The sequence below is a fragment of the Pelobates fuscus genome, chromosome 13 (genome assembly GCF_036172605.1).
Source record: "Pelobates fuscus isolate aPelFus1 chromosome 13, aPelFus1.pri, whole genome shotgun sequence".
NCBI classification, from domain to species: domain Eukaryota; kingdom Metazoa; phylum Chordata; class Amphibia; order Anura; family Pelobatidae; genus Pelobates; species Pelobates fuscus.
This window is the reverse complement of record NC_086329.1, coordinates 65,889,807-65,913,925: the sequence shown is the minus strand read 5'-3', so window position 1 is coordinate 65,913,925 and position 24,119 is coordinate 65,889,807. Positions and strand designations below refer to the sequence as shown.

Sequence of the window (24,119 nt, the reverse complement as noted above, 5' to 3'; positions counted from 1 at the left end):
AATCTTATATCAAAACGTTCAGCTATCCCTGCTGCCACTAAAAATATCCACAGCTAAGTCGTATTCCTTATAGTTTTCACAATATGACCATTTGTTTGCAACTCACGCAGTCCATTGACATTCATTGAAACTCCACTCTGCAAAGCTCACATTTGAAGGGCAATTTCTAAACTGCGACTGTGCATTCATTGTTAATATCTCAGAGACATACTATACATCAAAATGTAGGTCTGGGTCTTGTGATTCTCACAATATAAAGCTCTTCACTGTAGGATTTATAGTTTTTAAAATACGACCGTTTGAAGATGGGAACCGCAAAAATACTCTGACCTGTGCAAGGCTGCAGCAGCAAGTGATGTCATAGACAGGGCCTTTTGCACCTGCTAATGGTTTCTATAACTGTATGTTTTAATGTAACTGTGAAGCACTTTGGGCAACAACGTTGCAATTAAATGTGCTATATAAATAAATAATAACAGTTACTCCGCCCACTCCAGTTGTAGACTACTGGTGGAGGCAAGAACACTTCACACAATTTCCCCAGAAATTGTAGCTTTTCTAGGTAAGTGTTCTTGCATAGCAAGACCACTTAATGTTATCTCACATATATATTATTATTATTAAGTGTTCTTGCATAGCAAGACCACTTAATGTTATCTCACATATATATTATTAAGTGTTCTTGCATAGCAAGACCACTTAATGTTATCTCACATATATATTATTATTATTATTCTTATTATTCTTATTATAGCCAAATTTGCCACCCTAACTCCTCCCACAGTTTTTACACTACATAGACAAAAATATACCAAAACGTGCAGATTGTTCCCGATCGGATTGCTATTACTTTGTGGAACGTTTCGCCGAATGGTTCACGGAATATCGTCGTTCTTCTGGCGAAATTTGTCCCATAGGAATGAATGGCAAAGCTAGAGTGGGAGCTGTCAAAAGCTGAAAAATCAGGACATGATTTCTAAACTGCCACCACTCCCTCATTTTCAGGCCCACCTACACAAATCTTATATCAAAACGTTCAGCTATCCCTGCTGCCACTAGAAATGTCCACGGCTAAGCCATAGTCCTGATAGTTTTCACAATATGACCATTTGTTTGCAACTCACGCCTTCCATTGACATTCATTGAAACTCCACTCTGCAAAGCTCACATTTGAAGGGCAATTTCTAAACTGCGACTGTGCCTTCATTGTTAATATCTCAGAGACATACTATGCATCAAAATGTAGGTCTGGGTCTTGTGATTCTCACAATATAAAGCTCTTCACTGTAGGATTTATAGTTTTTAAAATACGACCGTTTGAAGATGGCAACCGCCAAAATACTCTGACCTGTGCAAGGCTGCAGCAGCAAGTGATGTCATAGACAAAGCCTTTTGTACACCTGCTAGAGTTTTTATAAATGTATGGTTTAATGTAACTGTGCAACAAAGATGCAATTAAATGTGCTATATAAATGATAACAGTTACTGCGCCCACTCCAGTTGTAGACTACTGGTGGAGGCAAGAACACTTCACACAATTTCCCCAGAAATTGTAGCTTTTCTAGTTATTATTATTATTCTTATTATAGCCAAATTTGCCACCCTAACTCCTCCCACAGTTTTTACACTACATAGCCGAAAATTTACCAAAACGTGCAGATTGTTCCCGATCGGATTGCTATTACTTTGTAGAACATTTCGCAGAATGGTTCACGGAATATCGTCGTTCTTGTGGCAAAATTTGTCCCATAGGAATGAATGGCAAAGCTAGAGTGGGAGCTGGCAAAAACTGAAAAATCAGGACATGATTTCTAAACTGCCACCACTCCCTCATTTTCAGGCCCACCTACACAAATCTTATATCAAAACGTTCAGCTATCCCTGCTGCCACTAAAAATATCCACAGCTAAGTCGTATTCCTTATAGTTTTCACAATATGACCATTTGTTTGCAACTCACGCAGTCCATTGACATTCATTGAAACTCCACTCTGCAAAGCTCACATTTGAAGGGCAATTTCTAAACTGCGACTGTGCCTTCATTGTTAATATCTCAGAGACATAATATACATCAAAATGTAGGTCTGGGTCTTGTGATTCTCACAATATAAAGCTCTTCACTGTAGGATTTATAGTTTTTAAAATACGACCGTTTGAAGATGGGAACCGCAAAAATACTCTGACCTGTGCAAGGCTGCAGCAGCAAGTGATGTCATAGACAGGGCCTTTTGCACCTGCTAATGGTTTCTATAACTGTATGTTTTAATGTAACTGTGAAGCACTTTGGGCAACAACGTTGCAATTAAATGTGCTATATAAATAAATAATAACAGTTACTCCGCCCACTCCAGTTGTAGACTACTGGTGGAGGCAAGAACACTTCACAATTTCCCCAGAAATTGTAGCTTTTCTAGTTATTATTATTATTCTTATTATAGCCAAATTTGCCACCCTAACTCCTCCCACAGTTTTTACACTACATAGACAAAAATATACCAAAACGTGCAGATTGTTCCCGATCGGATTGCTATTACTTTGTGGAACGTTTCGCCGAATGGTTCACGGAATATCGTCGTTCTTGTGGTGAAATTTGTCCCATAGGAATGAATGGCAAAGCTAGAGTGGGAGCTGGCAAAAGCTGAAAAATCAGGACATGATTTCTAAACTGCCACCACTCCCTCATTTTCAGTCCCACCTACACAAATCTTATATCAAAACGTTCAGCTATCCCTGCTGCCACTAGAATTGTCCACGGCTAAGCCATAGTCCTGATAGTTTTCACAATATGGCCATTTGTTTGCAACTCACGCCTTCCATTGACATTCATTGAAACTCCACTCTGCAAAGCTCACATTTGAAGGGCAATTTCTAAACTGCGACTGTGCCTTCATTGTTAATATCTCAGAGACATACTATACATCAAAATGTAGGTCTGGGTCTTGTGATTCTCACAATATAAAGCTCTTCACTGTAGGATTTATAGTTTTTAAAATACGACCGTTTGAAGATGACAACCGCCAAAATACTCTGACCTGTGCAAGGCTGCAGCAGCAAGTGATGTCATAGACAAAGCCTTTTACACCTGCTAATTTTTTATAGCTGTATGTTTTAATGTAACTGTGAAGCACTTTGGGCAACAACATTGCAATTAAATGTGCTATATAAATAAATACTAACAGTTACTCCGTCCACTCTAGTTGTAGACTACTGATGGAGGCAAGAAAACTTCACACAATTTCCCCAGAAATTGTAGCTTTTCTAGTTATTATTATTATTCTTATTATAGCCAAATTTGCCACCCTAACTCCTCCCACAGTTTTTACACTACATAGACAAAAATTTACCAAAACGTGCAGATTGTTCCCGATCGCGTTGCTATTACTTTGTGGAACGTTTCGCCGAATGGTTCTCGGAATATCGTCGTTCTTGTGGCAAAATGTTTCCCATAGGAATGAATGGCAAAGCTAGAGTGGGAGCTGGCAAAAGCTGAAAAATCAGGACATGATTTCTAAACTGCCACCACTCACTCATTTTCAGGCCCACCTACACAAATCTTATATCAAAACGTTCAGCTATCCCTGCTGCCACTAGAAATGTCCACGGCTAAGCCATAGTCCTGATAGTTTTCACAATATGACCATTTGTTTGCAACTCACGCCTTCCATTGACATTCATTGAAACTCCACTCTGCAAAGCTCACATTTGAAGGGCAATTTCTAAACTGCGACTGTGCCTTCATTGTTAATATCTCAGAGACATACTATACATCAAAATGTAGGTCTGGGTCTTGTGATTCTCACAATATAAAGCTCTTCACTGTAGGATTTATAGTTGTTAAAATACGACCGTTTGAAGATGGCAACCGCCAAAATACTCTGACCTGTGCAAGGCTGCAGCAGCAAGTGATGTCATAGACAAAGCCTTTTACACCTGCTAATTTTTTATAGCTGTATGTTTTAATGTAACTGTGAAGCACTTTGGGCAACAACATTGCAATTAAATGTGCTATATAAATAAATACTAACAGTTACTCCGTCCACTCTAGTTGTAGACTACTGATGGAGGCAAGAAAACTTCACACAATTTCCCCAGAAATTGTAGCTTTTCTAGTTATTATTATTATTCTTATTATAGCCAAATTTGCCACCCTAACTCCTCCCACAGTTTTTACACTACATAGACAAAAATTTACCAAAACGTGCAGATTGTTCCCGATCGCGTTGCTATTACTTTGTGGAACGTTTCGCCGAATGGTTCTCGGAATATCGTCGTTCTTGTGGCAAAATTTTTCCCATAGGAATGAATGGCAAAGCTAGAGTGGGAGCTGGCAAAAGCTGAAAAATCAGGACATGATTTCTAAACTGCCACCACTCACTCATTTTCAGGCCCACCTACACAAATCTTATATCAAAACGTTCAGCTATCCCTGCTGCCACTAGAAATGTCCACGGCTAAGCCATAGTCCTGATAGTTTTCACAATATGACCATTTGTTTGCAACTCACGCCTTCCATTGACATTCATTGAAACTCCACTCTGCAAAGCTCACATTTGAAGGGCAATTTCTAAACTGCGACTGTGCCTTCATTGTTAATATCTCAGAGACATACTATACATCAAAATGTAGGTCTGGGTCTTGTGATTCTCACAATATAAAGCTCTTCACTGTAGGATTTATAGTTGTTAAAATACGACCGTTTGAAGATGGCAACCGCCAAAATACTCTGACCTGTGCCAGGCTGCAGCAGCAAGTGATGTCATAGACAAAGCATTTTACACCTGCTCATTTTTTTATAACTGTATGTTTTAATGTAACTGTGAAGCACTTTGGGCAACAACATTGCAATTAAATGTGCTATATAAATAAATACTAACAGTTACTCCGCCCACTCCAGTTGTAGACTACTGGTGGAGGCAAGAACACTTCACAATTTCCCCAGAAATTGTAGCTTTTCTAGTTATTCTTATTATTCTTATTATTCTTATTATAGCCAAATTTGCCACCCTAACTCCTCCCACAGTTTTTACACTACATAGACAAAAATTTACGAAAACGTGCAGATTGTTCCCGATCGGATTGCTATTACTTTTTGGAACGTTTCGCCGAATGGTTCACGTAATATCGTCGTTCTTGTGGCGAAATTTGTCCCATAGGAATGAATGGCAAAGCTAGAGTGGGAGCTAGCAAAAGCAGAAAAATCAGGACATGATTTCTAAACTGCCTGTCCTTTTGGAACGTTTCGCCGAATGGTTCACGTAATATCGTCGTTCTTGTGGCGAAATTTGTCCCATAGGAATGAATGGCAAAGCTAGAGTGGGAGCTAGCAAAAGCAGAAAAATCAGGACATGATTTCTAAACTGCCACCACTCCCTCATTTTCAAGCCCACCTAAACAAATCTTATATCAAAACGTTCAGCTATCCCTGCTGCCACTAAAAATGTCCACAGCTAAGCCATAGTCCTGATAGTTTTCACAATATGACATTTGTTTGCAACTCACGCAGTCCATTGACATTCATTGAAACTCCACTCTGCAAAGCTCACATTTGAAGGGCAATTTCTAAACTGCGACTGTGCCTTCATTGTTAATATCTCAGAGACATACTATGCATCAAAATGTAGGTCTGGGTCTTGTGATTCTCACAATATAAAGCTCTTCACTGTAGGATTTATAGTTTTTAAAATACGACCGTTTGAAGATGGCAACCGCCAAAATACTCTGACCTGTGCAAGGCTGCAGCAGCAAGTGATGTCATAGACAAAGCCTTTTGTACACCTGCTAGAGTTTTTATAAATGTATGGTTTAATGTAACTGTGCAACAAAGATGCAATTAAATGTGCTATATAAATGATAACAGTTACTGCGCCCACTCCAGTTGTAGACTACTGGTGGAGGCAAGAACACTTCACACAATTTCCCCAGAAATTGTAGCTTTTCTAGTTATTCTTATTCTTATTATAGCCAAATTTGCCACCCTAACTCCTCCCACAGTTTTTACACTACATAGACAAAAATATACCAAAACGTGCAGATTGTTCCCGATCGGATTGCTATTACTTTGTGGAAAGTTTCGGCGAATGGTTCTCGGAATATCGTCGTTCTTGTGGCGAAATTTGTCCCATAGGAATGAATGGCAAAGCTAGAGTGGGAGCTGGCAAAAGCTGAAAAATCAGGACATGATTTCTAAACTGCCATCACTCCCTCATTTTCAGGCCCACCTACACAAATCGTATATCAAAACGTTCAGCTATCCCTGCTGCCACTAGAAATGCCCACAGCTAAGCCATAGTCCTGATAGTTTTCACAATATGACCATTTGTTTGCAACTCATGCCTTCCATTGACATTCATTGAAACTCCACTCTGCAAAGCTCACATTTGAAGGGCAATTTCTAAACTGCGACTGTGCCTTCATTGTTAATATCTCAGAGACATAATATACATCAAAATGTAGGTCTGGGTCTTGTGATTCTCACAATATAAAGCTCTTCGCTGTAGGATTTATAGTTTTTAAGATACGACCGTTTGAAGATGGCAACCGCAAAAATACTCTCACCTGTGCCATGCTGCAGCAGCAAGTGATGTCATAGACAAAGCCTTTTATACCTGCTAATGTTTTTATAACTGTATGTTTTAATGTAACTGTGAAGCACTTTGGGACACAACATTGCAATTAAATGTGCTATATAAATAAATAATAACAGTTACTCCGCCCACTCCAGTTGTAGACTACTGGTGGAGGCAAGAACACTTCACAATTTCCCCAGAAATTGTAGCTTTTCTAGTTCTTATTCTTATTCTTATTATAGCCAAATTTGCCACCCTAACTCCTCCCACAGTTTTTACACTACATAGACAAAAATATACCAAAACGTGCAGATTGTTCCCGATCGGATTGCTATTACTTTGTGGAACGTTTCGCCGAATGGTTCACGGAATATCGTTGTTCTTGTGGCAAAATGTGTCCCATAGGAATGAATGGCAAAGCTAGAGTGGGAGCTGGCAAAAGCTGAAAAATCAGGACATGATTTCTAAACTGCCACCACTCCCTCATTTTCAGGCCCACCTACACAAATCTTATATCAAAACGTTCAGATAACACTACTGCCACTAAAAATGTCCACAGCTAAGCCATAGTCCAGATAGTTTTCCCAATATGACCATTTGTTTGCAACTCACGCAGTCCATCGACATTCATTGAAACTCCACTCTGCAAAGCTCACATTTGAAGGGCAATTTATAAACTGCGACTGTGCCTTCATCGTTAATATCTCAGAGACATCCTATACACCAAAATGTAGGTCTGGGTCTTGTGATTCTCACAATATAAAGCTCTTCACTGTAGGATTTATAGTTTTTCAAATACGACAGTTTGAAGATGGCAACCCCAAAAATACTCTGACCTGTGCCAGGCTGCAGCAGCAAGTGATGTCATAGACAGGGCCTTTTGCAACTGCTAATGTTTTTATAACTGTATGTTTTAATGTAACTGTGAAGCACTTTGGGCAACAACGTTGCAATTAAATGTGCTATATAAATAAATAACAGTTACTCCGCCCACTCCAGTTGTAGACTACTGGTGGAGGCAAGAACACTTCACACAATTAACCCAGAAATTGTAGCTTTTCTAGTTATTATTATTATTATTATAGCCAAATTTGCCACCCTAACTCCTCCCACAGTTTTTACACTACATAGACAAAAATTTACCAAAACGTACAGATTGTTCCCGATCGGATTGCTATTACTTTGTGGAACATTTCGCTGAATGGTTCACGGAATATCGTCGTTCTTGTGGCGAAATTTGTCCCATAGGAATGAATGGCAAAGCTAGAGTGTGAGCTGGCAAAAGCTGAAAAATCAGGACATGATTTCTAAACTGCCACCACTCCCTCATTTTCAGGCCCACCTACACAAATCTTATATCAAAACGTTCAGCTATCCCTGCTGCCACTAAAAATGCCCACAGCTAAGCCATAGTCATTATAGTTTTCAAGATATGACCATTTGTTTGCAACTCACGCCGTCCATTGACATTCATTGAAACTCCACTCTGCAATGCTCACATTTGAAGGGCAATTTATAAACTGCGACTGTGCCTTCATCGTTAATATCTCAGAGACATCCTATACACCAAAATGTAGGTCTGGGTCTTGTGATTCTCACAATATAAAGCTCTTCACTGTAGGATTTATAGTTTTTCAAATACGACAGTTTGAAGATGGCAACCGCAAAAATACTCTGACCTGTGCAAGGCTGCAGCAGCAAGTGATGTCATAGACAGGGCCTGCTAATGTTTTTATAAATGTATGTTTTAAAGTAACTGTGAAGCACTTTGGGCAACAACATTGCAATTAAATGTGCTATATAAATAAATAATAACAGTTACTCCGCCCACTCCAGTTGTAGACTACTGATGGAGGCAAGAACACTTCACACAATTTCCCCAGAAATTGTAGCTTTTCTAGTTATTATTATTATTATTATAGCCAAATTTGCCACCCTAACTCCTCCCACAGTTTTTACACTACATAGACAAAAATATACCAAAACGTGCAGATTGTTCCCGATCGGATTGCTATTACTTTGTGGAACGTTTCGCCGAATGGTTCACGGAATATCGTTGTTCTTGTGGCGAAATTTGTCCCATAGGAATGAATGGCAAAGCTAGAGTGGGAGCTGGCAAAAGCTGAAAAATCAGGACATGATTTCTAAACTGCCACCACTCCCTCATTTTCAGGCCCACCTACACAAATCTTATATCAAAACGTTCAGCTATCCCTGCTGCCACTAGAAATGTCCACGGCTAAGCCATAGTCCTGATAGTTTTCACAATATGACCATTTGTTTGCAACTCACGCCTTCCATTGACATTCATTGAAACTCCACTCTGCAAAGCTCACATTTGAAGGGCAATTTCTAAACTGCGACTGTGCCTTCATTGTTAATATCTCAGAGACATACTATACATCAAAATGTAGGTCTGGGTCTTGTGATTCTCACAATATAAAGCTCTTCACTGTAGGAATTATAGTTTTTAAAATACGACCGTTTGAAGATGGCAACCGCCAAAATACTCTGACCTGTGCAAGGCTGCAGCAGCAAGTGATGTCATAGACAAAGCCTTTTACACCTGCTAATTTTTTATAACTGTATGTTTTAATGTAACTGTGAAGCACTTTGGGCAACAACATTGCAATTAAATGTGCTATATAAATAAATAACAGTTACTCCGCCCACTCCAGTTGTAGACTACTGATGGAGGCAAGAACACTTCACACAATTTCCCCAGAAATTGTAGCTTTTCTAGTTAAGTGTTCTTGCATAGCAAGACCACTTAATGTTATCTCACATATATATTATTATTATTATTCTTATTATTCTTATTATAGCCAAATTTGCCACCCTAACTCCTCCCACAGTTTTTACACTACATAGACAAAAATATACCAAAACGTGCAGATTGTTCCCGATCGGATTGCTATTACTTTGTGGAACGTTTCGCCGAATGGTTCACGGAATATCGTCGTTCTTGTGGCGAAATTTGTCCCATAGGAATGAATGGCAAAGCTAGAGTGGGAGCTGGCAAAAGCTGAAAAATCAGGACATGATTTCTAAACTGCCACCACTCCCTCATTTTCAGGCCCACCTACACAAATCTTATATCAAAACGTTCAGCTATCCCTGCTGCCACTAGAAATGTCCACGGCTAAGCCATAGTCCTGATAGTTTTCACAATATGACCATTTGTTTGCAACTCACGCCTTCCATTGACATTCATTGAAACTCCACTCTGCAAAGCTCACATTTGAAGGGCAATTTCTAAACTGCGACTGTGCCTTCATTGTTAATATCTCAGAGACATACTATACATCAAAATGTAGGTCTGGGTCTTGTGATTCTCACAATATAAAGCTCTTCACTGTAGGAATTATAGTTTTTAAAATACGACAGTTTGAAGATGGCAACCGCCAAAATACTCTGACCTGTGCAAGGCTGCAGCAGCAAGTGATGTCATAGACAAAGCCTTTTACACCTGCTAATTTTTTATAACTGTATGTTTTAATGTAACTGTGAAGCACTTTGGGCAACAACATTGCAATTAAATGTGCTATATAAATAAATACTAACAGTTACTCCGCCCACTCTAGTTGTAGACTACTGATGGAGGCAAGAACACTTCACACAATTTCCCCAGAAATTGTAGCTTTTCTAGTTCTTATTATTCTTATTATAGCCAAATTTGCCACCCTAACTCCTCCCACAGTTTTTACACTACATAGACAAAAATATACCAAAACGTGCAGATTGTTCCCGATCGGATTGCTATTACTTTGTGGAACGTTTCGCCGAATGGTTCACGGAATATCGTCGTTCTTGTGGCGAAATTTGTCCCATAGGAATGAATGGCAAAGCTAGAGTGGGAGCTGGCAAAAGCTGAAAAATCAGGACATGATTTCTAAACTGCCACCACTCCCTCATTTTCAGGCCCACCTACACAAATCTTATATCAAAACGTTCAGCTATCCCTGCTGCCACTAGAAATGTCCACGGCTAAGCCATAGTCCTTATAGTTTTCACAATATGACCATTTGTTTGCAACTCACGCCTTCCATTGACATTCATTGAAACTCCACTCTGCAAAGCTCACATTTGAAGGGCAATTTCTAAACTGCGACTGTGCCTTCATTGTTAATATCTCAGAGACATACTATACATCAAAATGTAGGTCTGGGTCTTGTGATTCTCACAATATAAAGCTCTTCACTGTAGGAATTATAGTTTTTAAAATACGACCGTTTGAAGATGGCAACCGCCAAAATACTCTGACCTGTGCAAGGCTGCAGCAGCAAGTGATGTCATAGACAAAGCCTTTTACACCTGCTAATTTTTTTATAACTGTATGTTTTAACCCCTTAAGGACTGGACTTTTTTTGCGATGTTGTACATTTGCGACCAGGCATCTTTTTGACACTTTTGTGGTGTTTGTGTTTAGCTGTAATTTTCCGCTCTCTCATTTACTGTTCCCATACAAATTATATATTGTTTTTTTCAGGACAAAAGGGGCTTTCTTTACATACCATTATTTATATAATCTCATCTAATTTAATTTAAAAAAAATGAAAAAATATGATGAAAAATTGAAAAAAATACACGTTTTTTGAATTTTATGTGAAAAATCTTTTACTCATCTACAAAAGCGAATGAAAAAAACTGCTAAATAGATTCAAAATGTTAATCAAAATAGAGAAAACTACCTCAATAAAGAGATAGAAAGTGTTTCTTTACAGTGCCCAAAATGTAAAAGCTGCTCAACACTAAAAGTGGAATACCCCTTACCCACAATAAAAAACTAATATTCAGAAAAAAGGTATACAAATTATACCAAACAAGTGGAGCGCTCTAAACAGTAGAGGGGTTTACTCACCCCTTTGGTACAGTGACAGTCTTGAAAAACTTGAATGTACATATAAAAGGAAACAAGAGAAACAAAAATATAGTGCAGATGTTCCAAAATGGATAATTGGTAGTAAGTAATGACTGAAACCACTCACATGGACAGGAGCCTATATGGTATTGGCTCCGTAAAAGGATCCTTTATGCTTTTAGGGCAGCAACACACCCCTTTATCCCAGGTAGTGTCCCTCCAGGAGTATACAACGAGAAGAAAAGCAGAAAAACAACTGTGTAGAATTGCACATACTATAATGGTATTTTGAAATATAAATAGTTGTGCTCACCTTCTGCAGAGCCCTGAAATCCCGGCTCTGAGGTTGATAAACAATGTGCTACTTTAGAGGGGGAATAGCACTCTCCCCAATGGAGTTCCTGATGGCTATAAAGGACTTTGGACTAAAGTATAAAATAGTAAATAACATTTATTGTTAATACATTAAAAACAAAATAAATGGGTACTTAGAAAGTAAAAAGATCCAATAAAAGTCCAATAAAAAGTCCAGAATAATCAGCTAAACGCGTTTCACTCTATGAGCTACTGAGGAAGCTCATAGAGTGAAACGCGTTTAGCTGATTATTCTGGACTTTTTATTGGACTTTTATTGGATCTTTTTACTTTCTAAGTACCCATTTATTTTGTTTTTAATGTATTAACAATAAATGTTATTTACTATTTTATACTTTAGTCCAAAGTCCTTTATAGCCATCAGGAACTCCATTGGGGAGAGTGCTATTCCCCCTCTAAAGTAGCACATTGTTTATCAACCTCAGAGCCGGGATTTCAGGGCTCTGCAGAAGGTGAGCACAACTATTTATATTTCAAAATACCATTATAGTATGTGCAATTCTACACAGTTGTTTTTCTGCTTTTCTTCTCGTTGTATACTCCTGGAGGGACACTACCTGGGATAAAGGGGTGTGTTGCTGCCCTAAAAGCATAAAGGATCCTTTTACGGAGCCAATACCATATAGGCTCCTGTCCATGTGAGTGGTTTCAGTCATTACTTACTACCAATTATCCATTTTGGAACATCTGCACTATATTTTTGTTTCTCTTGTTTCCTTTTATATGTACATTCAAGTTTTTCAAGACTGTCACTGTACCAAAGGGGTGAGTAAACCCCTCTACTGTTTAGAGCGCTCCACTTGTTTGGTATAATTTGTATACCTTTTTTCTGAATATTAGATTCAAAATGTTGTCCTGAGTTCAAAAATACCCAGTGTTTACATGCTTTTTGCTTTTTTTTTGCATGTTATAGGGCTATAAGTACAAGTAGGATATTGCGGTTTCAAAACATACATTTTTAAAATGTATCAATAGTGACATTGTAACACTGTTATCTGTCATAAATTGCTAAATAACACCCCGCATGTACATATTTTTTTAAAAGTAGACAACCCAGGGTATTCAATATGGGGTATGTCCAGACTTTTTTAGTAGCCACTTAGTCGCAAACACTGGCCAAAGTTAGCTTTCATATTTGTTTGTGTGTGAAAAAAGTAAAAAACTAAATTGAACGCTAATTTTGGCCAGTGTTTGTGACTAAGTGGTTACTAAAAACGACTGGACTTACCCCATTTGCAATACCTTGGGTTGTCTTCTTTTGCAAATGGTATGCCATCATGGGGGTAATTCTCATTCCTGGGCTACCATACGCTCTCAAAGGCAACGTAACCAACCTGGCCATTTTCAATGTAAAAATATTTGACCTATATATTTGACCCTGTAACTTTCAAAAACGCTATAAAACCTGTACATGGGGGGTCCTGTTCTACTCAGGAGACTTTGCTGAACACAAATATTAGTGTTTCAAAACTGGAAAATGTATCACAACAATTATATCATCAGTAAAAGTGCTGTTTGTGTGTGAAAAATGCAAAAAAAGTCACTTTCACTGACAATATCATCGCTGTGATATGTTTTACTGTTTTGAATCACTAATATTTGTGTTCAGCGAAGTCTCCCGAGTAAAACAGTACCCCCCATGTACAGGTTTTAGGGTGTCGTAGAACGTTACAGGGTAAAATACAGTGATAGCAAATTAAATTCTCTGGTCTTTCGGCCTGGGTTGGCAGGCAGGTCCCTTAAATTGCAATCAATAAAATAACTTAATTATGTAAAAATATTACATAAATACGCACGTGGAATTTAAATATATATGCATATTTATATATTTGAAGTCTACGTGTATATTTATATAATTATTTATGTAATTTTGTATATCGACATATGAATAGTTCGCATTCTTTTTATTTATTTAAATATACATAGATATATATACAATTTCATTCTAAGTGTATTTTGATATAAATATATATATATTAATATCAAAATACAGTTAGAATAAAATTTCGTATAGATATATAATTTTTTTTCAATTTTTTATTATTATTTTTAATTTTTTTAATTTAATTTAAATTATTTATTATTCGTATTTTATAATAATATATATATACAATATATATAGTTATTATATATATTATATATATACGTGTGCAAATTAATTATAAGTGTATTTTTATATTAATATATGTACATATTAATATAAAAATACACTTAGCATGACATTATATATATGATATATAGACATATATTATATAGGTATAATATATGTCTATATATCATATATATATACACATATATAATAATATATTTTTTTTTTATTAACTATAACTTTAAAATTTTTTTTGATTTTACAGTTGCAGGGAGACTGCCTGTCAGCACAGACAGTCCCCCTGCAGGCAGATACTTGGACACCTATTGTGACCATGTGGTCGCCCTGTTGGGCGATCACATGGCCACAGGGGTCCTAAACCGCCATGGGGAGACTGTCTGGGCTGCAGGCAGTCTCCCCACACCGGGAGCACCGCCGATCGCCGCCGGGGGAACGACGGCGATCGGGTAAGTACATTTTAAATTTAGGACGGTTCAGGACCGTCGTCGGTCGGCAACGCAAAAATGCCGATGACGGTCCTGAACCGTCCTGCGTCCTCAAGGGGTTAATGTAACTGTGAAGCACTTTGGGCAACAACATTGCAATTAAATGTGCTATATAAATAAATACTAACAGTTACTCCGCCCACTCTAGTTGTAGACTACTGATGGAGGCAAGAACACTTCACACAATTTCCCCAGAAATTGTAGCTTTTCTAGTTATTATTATTATTCTTATTATTCTTATTATAGCCAAATTTGCCACCCTAACTCCTCCCACAGTTTTTACACTACATAGACAAAAATATACCAAAACGTGCAGATTGTTCCCGATCGCGTTGCTATTACTTTGTGGAACATTTCGCTGAATGGTTCTCGGAATATCGTCGTTCTTGTGGCGAAATTTGTCCCATAGGAATGAATGGCAAAGCTAGAGTGGGAGCTGGCAAAAGCTGAAAAATCAGGACATGATTTCTAAACTGCCACTACTCCCTCATTTTCAAGCCCACCTACACAAATCTTATATCAAAACGTTCAGCTATCCCTGCTGCCACTAAAAATGTCCACGGCTAAGCCATAGTCCTGATTGTTTTCGCACTATGACCATTTGTTTGCAACTCACGCAGTCCATTGACATTCATTGAAACGCCACTCTGCAAAGCTCACATTTGAAGGGCAATTTCTAATCTGCGACTGTGCCTTCCTTGTTAATATCTCAGAGACATACTATACATCAAAATGTAGGTCTGGGTCTTGTGATTCTCACAATATAAAGCTCTTCACTGTAGGATTTATAGTTTTTAAAATACGACCGTTTGAAGATGGCAACCGCAAAAATACTCTGACCTGTGCAAGGCTGCAGCAGCAAGTGATGTCATAGACAGGGCCATTTGCACCTGCTAATGTTTTTATAACTGTATGTTTTAATGTAACTGTGCAACAACGTTGCAATTAAATGTGCTATATAAATAAATAATAACAGTTACTCCGCCCACTCCAGTTGTATACTACTGGTGGAGGCAAGAACACTTCACAATTTCCCCAGAAATTTTAGCTTTTCTAGTTATTATTATTAAGTGTTCTTGCATAGCAAGACCACTTAATGTTATCTCACATATATATTATTCTTATTCTTATTCTTATTATAGCCAAATTTGCCACCCTAACTCCTCCCACAGTTTTTACACTACATAGACAAAAATTTACCAAAACGTGCAGATTGTTCCCGATCGGATTGCTATTACTTTTTGGAACGTTTCGCCGAATGATTCACGTAATATCGTCGTTCTTGTGGCGAAATTTGTCCCATAGGAATGAATGGCAAAGCTAGAGTGGGAGCTGGCAAAAGCAGAAAAATCAGGACATGATTTCTAAACTGCCACTACTCCCTCATTTTCAAGCCCACCTACACAAATTTTATATCAAAACGTTCAGCTATCCCTGCTGCCACTAAAAATGTCCACGGCTAAGCCATAGTCCTGATTGTTTTCACACTATGACCATTTGTTTGCAACTCACGCAGTCCATTGACATTCATTGAAACGCCACTCTGCAAAGCTCACATTTGAAGGGCAATTTCTAATCTGCGACTGTGCCTTCCTTGTTAATATCTCAGAGACATACTATACATCAAAATGTAGGTCTGGGTCTTGTGATTCTCACAATATAAAGCTCTTCACTGTAGGATTTATAGTTTTAAAAATATGACCGTTTGAAGATGTCAAACTCAAAAATACTCTAACCTGTGCCAGGCTGCAGCAGCAAGTGATGTCATAGACAGGGCCTTTTGCACCTGCTAATGTTTTTATAACTGTATGTTTTAACCCCTTAAGACCGCAGCCAAATGTACAAGTTGTGATCCAAAAAAAACGTAAACAAAACCTGGCATTTGCGCTATATGTCTGTCTAACCGTAATTCACCTCTTTCATATTAAATGCACCCACACTTATATATCATTTTATTCAGGGGAAACAGGGCTTTCGTTTAACATCAAATATTTAGGTATGGAACATAATTTAATATGAAAAAAAAAATGGGAGAAAATAAGAATTTTTTTAATTGTTTTAGTTCTACGTGACATTTTAACTGTGAATGTCAAAATACTGTTTGCTTTTACTGCAATACAATACGCATATTTGTATTCAGCGATGTCTCACGTGTAAAACAGTACACCCTATGTACAGGTTTTATGGTGTTTTGGGAAGTTACAGAGTCAAATATAGCGTAATATATATTTCAGTTTTTTCACATTGAAATTCGCCAGATTGGTTACGTTGCCTTTGAGACCATATGGTAGCCCAAGAATAAGAATTACCCCCATGATGGCATATCATTTGCAAAAGTAGACAACCCAATGTATTGCAAATTGAGTATGTCCAGTCTTTTTTAGTAGCCACTTGGTCACAAACACTGGCCAAATTTAGTGTTAATATTTGAAAATGCAAAAAACTAATTTGAACGCAAATTTTGGCCAGTGTTTGTGACTAAGTGGCTACTAAAAAAAACTGAACATACCCTATTTGCAATACCCTGGGTTGTCTACTATTGCAAATGGTATGCCATCATGGGGATAATTTTCATTCCTGGGCTACCATACGGTCTCAAAGGCAACCAGGCGAATTTTAATGTGAAAAAACTGAAACGCAAACCTTATATTTGACTCTGTAACTTTTGAAAACACCATAAAACCTGTACATGAGGGTTACTGTTATACTCAGGAGACTTCGCTGAACACAAATATTAGTGTTTCAAAACAGTAAAATGTATCACAACAATTATATCGTCAGTGTAAGTGCCATTTGTGTGTGAAAAATGCAAAAAATGTCACTGTCACTGACGATATCGTCGTTGTAATATATTTTACTGTTTTGAAACACTAATATTTCAGCAAAGTATTCCGAGTAAAACAGTACCCCCCATGTAGTGCTAGAAAATGTAAGTCCCTGAACTTTCGGCCTGGGTTGTCAGGCAGGTCCTGCAAATTGTAATTAATAAAATTACCTAATTATGTAAAATTATTACATAAATATATACGTAGAATTATTATATATATATATATATATATATATATATATATATATATATATATATATGTATATATATATATATATATATATATATGTGTATATATATATATATGTATATAATTTTTTTTATTATTTTTATTTATATATAGGTATATATATAGTGATATATACGTATATACTTATGTATATAGATATATATATTATTTTGTTCTACATGTATTTTGATATCAATATATATATATATATTAGTTTTAAAATACAGTTAGAACGAAATTACGCATGTTTATATATTTTTTATCTATTTATTTTTTATTATTTTTTTAATTTTATTTTTTAACATATTTATATATATTTTTTTATTATATATAAATATATAAATATATAATGCAAATTATATATATTTAATCAATATCATTGTACGTGTATTTTGAAATTAATATATATATATATAATTATGTATATATTAATATTAAAATACACGTAGACAGTGTATGTATATTTATGTGTATATGTGTATATGTGTATATATATATATATATACTTAGATCATATATATAATAAATATATATATGATCTAAGTATATATAATCTTATTTTTACACTGTTTTAACTTATTTTATTTTATTTCCAGGCAGCAGGGGGAGTACCTGTCATTACAGGCACTCCCCCTGCTGGCATTGACATGGACGGCTATGCCGACCGGGTAAGTACAAAAGATCGCAGGACGTTCTATGCCGTCCTGCAGCGTTTAGAGCCATATAAATAAGGACGGCATAGAACGTCCTGTGGTCTTAAGGGATTAATGTAACTGTGAAGCACTTTGGGCAACAACGTTGCAATTGAATGTGCTATATAAATAAATAATAACAGTTACTCCGCCCACTTCAGTTGTAGACTACTGGTGGAGGTAAGAACACTTCACACAATTTCCCCAGAAATTGTAGCTTTTCTAGTTAAACGTACAGTACATACCACACTATCAGAGATTCTCTATGCTCTTTATTTTTACATATACCATCTACACCTGCATTTGCATTTGGAAGACCAGCATCATCTACACCAGCATATATCCTTAGACGGGGATCATACCGTCCATGCGCTACAAAGCAGAGCTCTTATATAGCTCCTCTAAATGTGAGGGGTTCTCCTACAGCTATTAATTTAATATGTTCTTACCCTGCAAAAATTGTATTGCACTATTATTGTCTGTTTTTATTCTGAGGTTTTCAATCAGCCCTCTTCACTACAGCTGTATGTGCGTATAATTCTGGGCGCAGTATACAATTCACTCTTTTTGAATGTAATGGTATTTTAACAGCTGCTCTCTTGATCCGATGCATGGATCTGGCAGAAATCTTCCTCAATGTGCCTTTATCTGCACGATCACGCCTGTGCTCTAAATCAGCCACAAATCTCTTAATAGTGCGATGATCATGCTTAAGTTTTTATGAAATATCTAATGTTTTCATATCTCATCCAAAGCATTGAACTATTTCACTCTTTTCGGCAGCAGAGAGATCCTTTTTTTCCCCCATATTGCATGAAAATGGTGCTCTGCTTAATAATATGGAACACCTTCCTTTAGTAGTTTTTCCTTAAATTGGGCTCACCTTGCAATCTAATTATCACAGGTGTCCGAGATTTTTTTCAGTGTTCAAAAGACGCCTGAGACACAATGACATCCATGAGTTAAACTGAAAAACAAAGTATTTAATCTTTGTGACACTTAAATAGAATTTGCATAATAATTTGGAACAGGGTGTATATTTATCACTATATTTAACAAATATATATTAGTAAGGTGTGAAATAATAAATTCAGTGTAAATTCACACCTCCTTATTGTCACATACTGTCAGGATTACTAGTTGATCCAGCATGTAGAATTGTGTCACACTGATAACTAATAGGTAACGTATTACCAGGCTTTAGGATGGCCGGACTTAACGTACCAAAGAGTAGTCAGGATACTTGCCGAGGTCAAGGATACAGAAAGAGACACAACGATAATGGAAAGCCAGAAGTCAGGGATACCAGAATACAGGGAAGTCAAAACAAAGCCAAAGTCAAAAAACAGAAAATCGTTGAATAAGGGACGCACTCTCTGACAACCACTAGGGAAATCACGACAGGGCAATGAGGAAAGGTAATTTGGGGTTTAAATACCTGCTTTACCTTTCTGATTGGCCAAGATCGATCTTTGACCCCAAAACGTGCCGACGTCGTCATTCACATGAGCAGACGTGGGGGTATAATTGGATCCGCAGTGGCTGGCGTCTATTAGCATGCCGCAAGTGTCAGTCATGCAGACGCACGGTCGCTGGGTGCAGAGACCGCAAGGTGAGGAAGAATATGTTACATTACCCCCCACCTGAAGACCGCCCACCAGACAGGCAGGACCAGACATGAGAGGAAATTTAGCATGAAAATAGCGGATCTTGTGGCCAGTATGTATGTATGTCAGAGGCCGGAACCCAAGAACGGTCGGCAAGCCCATAACTCTTCCAATCAACTAAGTACTGCAAAGTGCCCCTAGAAAACCTGGAATCAATTATGGAGGAGACCTCATACTCCTCCTGTCCAGAAACAACCAAGGGAGGAGGGGGGACGCATGGGACAGAATCCTTACAAAAAGAGAAAGGTGATAGCGCACAAACACAGTAATATGTTTTACCTTTTTACATGTAAAAATGTAGGAGGGCCAGAAAATATGACACAGGGTTAATTCTCTGAAGGATACGAAAGGGGCCCAGGAATCTGGGTGCAAACGTCATACTAGCTGCAAGTGTCAGTCATGCAGACGCATGGCCGCTGGGTGCAGAGACCGCAAGATGAGGAAGAATATGTTACACATACTTACTTTTAATCGGCGCCCGCGCTGCTCCTCTCCTCGGGCCGCGTGGCCCAAATGCTTCACGTGGCCGCACAGCCTGAATAGAATGCTTACCTTTGGTCCCTGTCACGTCCTGCTCTGTTCTGTAGAGATGTCTGGTCTTGGCTTCTGGTATCCAGTACTCTTGTTACAATTCTTGTTTAGTTTTTCTTCGTTTTTGGTTTTCTATTCTATGTCTGGTTTTCTTTCTGCTGGGATTTCTGGGTTCATTCCTATAGTTTGTCCCTGGATTTCCCAGTCTCCAGGTTTCCTTTAAATGTTTGTTTTATTTGCCACACCCGTATGTTTCCATCTTTCATTATGTGTCAGAGTTCCTGCAGGCAGCTGCGCAAAGCTTCTGCCCTTTCTTGCAGGTAAGTGCTATATATGTGTTCTGAATCTGTAGTTATTTTAGCATACATTAGGCAGGTTAGGACCTGCCAGATATGGGGTACATTGGTGTTGTTGGCAGGCTTATGCAATGTATGATCATATAGTGTGACTAAATCTCCATGATTTCCATATGTAGTACTTAGTTATTTCTCCTCTTGTTTTGCCTTTGTTATCTTGTCTTGTTTTAGTTTGTATACCCAGTCCATGTACAGTCTTGTCCAGTCATGCCCATGTTATGTTCATGTTTTCCTCATGTCTTGTGTATATGTTCTGGGTTTAGCTTACTATCCTTCTCTGGTTCTGGGTTCTATTAGTTCTGTCTTGTTTTCATGTTTGGTGCCTATCTCTAGTCTTGCCTTGTTTCTAGTACTGGATACAATCTTGCTGCAGAGCCTCCCTATTAAGCCCCTGGGAGGTCTGCTAATTTCCATGCTCCTAGTTCCTGGTATCCGCTGAAGCTGATTCAGGGTCTTGGTATGTGGCTGCACAAACGCTGGTGCTCAACACCAGGGGGCGTGCGGTTACCCTGCACCAGACCCTGCTAATCCACCTCCACACTGTGACTCCTACTCTGAACATCAGGCATACTGGGTCCCGGTCCTGCTCCGCCACCTGGACACTGTGTCTGGGTTCCGGACATCGGACCGCCACCCGGACAGTCCCGTAAACGTCTCCCACTGCTGGTTTGCGGGATGAACTGCAGCCTCTAGAAATAATATATGAAGTCATGACATCATTACCTTAAATGGACCATGTTGTCTTAGCGATCCAATGCTGTTTTGAACTCTTTTGAGCCTATTTAAGGCTTGTTTTAGCCTCCACTCATTGCCCTATCATGATTTCTGTTAGATCCCCATTTAGTGCTCCTAGTGATTCCCTTGTGATTTCCTGTGCTTGATCTTGCCTTCGTATTTGACTCCTGATTTCTGGTATCCTGATCCCGGCTTCATATTTGACTCCTGATTTCTGGAATCCTGACCCCGGCTTCATTTTTGATTCATGATTTCTGGTATCCTGACCCCGGCTATGTATTTGACTTGTTATTTTCTGGTATCCTGACCCGGCTTTGTCTTGACTCTGTTTCTTGTTGTATTAATATGTTAAGTTTTGCTATTCTAAAGCTCGGTAATATGTCTTTCTAATCCGCTTTTTGTGGTTTTCCTCTTCCCTGTGTGTTGGGGTACAACTCCTGTGACACTTATCCTATTTCCTCGTATCTCATCCACACTCTGTCTCCCTCTCTTGCTCTTCATCTCACTAATATTTTCAATATCTCCCTTTCCTCCGGCACATTTCCTTTACCCTTAAAGCATGTAACCATAATGCCGATTCTGAAAAAGCCCAACCTTGACCCCAACTCCCCATCCAACTACCGCCCTATATCGCTACTGCCTTTTGCATTCAAGATCCTTGAGAGAGTTGTGTATGCAAGATTGACCGACTTCCTCAAATCCAACTCTCTGCTTGACCCGATTCAGTCTGGATTCCACGCTCGTCACTCTGTTGAAACAGCTGTGACCAAAGTACCCAACTATCTAATCGCTGCTAAATCTCATGGCCATTACTCTATCCTAATTCTCCTTGATCTTTCTGATGCCTTTTAAACTGTTGATCATCGACAGCTTCTTCTTATTCTCCTTATTATGGATCGAAGTTAAGCAAAATATGCTTGTGATACATCCTACCATACTCCGTACTAAATATAAGGAAAATAGTTAGTCCTGCCTAAAATGGTAGCAGAGTCTCTAAAAAGACAAAAAATAATTAAATACAGCAGGAAATAAAAATGTGGAAAAAAATCAGCAAAACAAGTCTCTATATGTAAGATCTTCTGACTACTCAAAAAGAAAATAAAGAAAATATGCAAAAAAGATTGTTAGGATCTCACCAAATTCAGTTGAAGCAGGATATTTGAATGTTGCAGTATCAGGTAGTGTGTGTCATAAAGAGGCCCCTGTGCTCTGGCGAAGACCTATGCCTATCCTCTCACCGTACTCCCACATCTGAGGCCCCTGTGCTCTGGCGAAGACCTATGCCTATCCTCTCACCGTACTCCCACATCTGATGCTCGTCTCCAAGACTTCTCCAGGGCTGCACTGTTTCTGTGGAACTCCCTTCCCTTCTCTGTTAGACTTTTGCCCAGTCTCCACTCCTTTGAAAACACACTTCTTCAGTATCATTTAAACTGTTAGCGGGTTTTTATCCCCCTCCATGACTCATCTTCTGCAACTGTCAAAAATACCCTGTTACGTTCTCAGTGATTACTTTTTTAGCAACCTATTTCATTACCCCTACTTATAACCTTTGTGTCACTATACCCCACTCCCTCTAGCATCTAAGCTCATTGAGTGAGCAGGGCACTCAACCCCTCCATTCCTGTGTTTTCATTTGTCTGGCTACAATATTGTGTCTGTTAGTCCACCCATTGTACAGTGCTACGGAATTTGCTGGTGCTATATAAATAATATAATAATAATATTAACAACCGGGCACCTCCATCTTGGCTCATAGAGAAGCCTTGGATTGGACCATTAACCTGGCACAGGGCACATGCACGCACTCTGAGCTGGCAAGAAGGGTGTGGGGAGGGAGTCTGCAAAAATATTTGAACAATGTGACCAGGAGGCAAGAGCAAGGGGACACATAAGACTCCTCACACAGAAAGCAAGGGAATAATCAAATTACGTCTATTGCCATCGTTCTGTGCGGGCTGTCAACAGATATAAAATATGCACAGAATTTACATTAGCATGGAACAGAGTTCTTGGCTGCCAATGTCATGTGTGCGGGGGGTTCAAATAGCTCCCGGCACACAAGTGCAAATTACACTGTATGTGCAGTGTTTAAAGCTGAAACACTGCTGCACATCCATTCTCCTACCACCATGACCACTTCTAAAAGCAGAAGTGGTCATGGATTTTGGAGTAACCCTTTAATAATGATTTAAAGGAAAATGGTGCCTCTCATGAAATAAAGATTAATATGTTTTAGGTGATTTAGAATGTTTTATTCAAAGGTGTAAATTACAAAGAAGTTACAGTTCACCTTTAAAACACTTTGAGTCTGGTACCTGTTAGAATGTGTTTTTTATTATATATATTTTTGTCACTTAGAAACATGTTTGGCTCTGTTTTGGGTAGAGGAGGACCAGTTATCCAGTTCACAGCTGCTCGGTCTTTTAACAGAAGAGGCACAGAGTTAATGGAAGCAACATGTAAGTAACAAGAACATGCGCATATCAGCTAGATTGTAAATAGACTGTAAGATACTGTCTGGATCTGCAGATTTCTTTTTGTAATTGGGTAAAAAACACCAGTTAAAAGATATGTTTTTCTCTAAACTGAGAGCTTTTTTTTATTTGCAAGTGTGAGATTTAATATATCCAAATGTAAAACTATATTTTTCCAATTTCAAACATATAAAAGAAAAAACAAACAC

The 24,119-nt window shown here is 38.2% G+C and overlaps 1 protein-coding gene across 1 annotated transcript in view; it reads left to right on the top strand.

Moving 5' to 3' along the window:
- The window catches only part of TYRO3 (TYRO3 protein tyrosine kinase), a 926,976-nt gene that overhangs the window by 570,651 nt on the left and 332,206 nt on the right, over positions 1-24,119 (top strand). Inside the window, exon 11 of the mRNA XM_063440254.1 lies at positions 23,795-23,895. Coding sequence (XP_063296324.1) covers positions 23,795-23,895 — 101 coding nt within the window. The remainder of the gene's footprint in view (positions 1-23,794; positions 23,896-24,119) is intronic.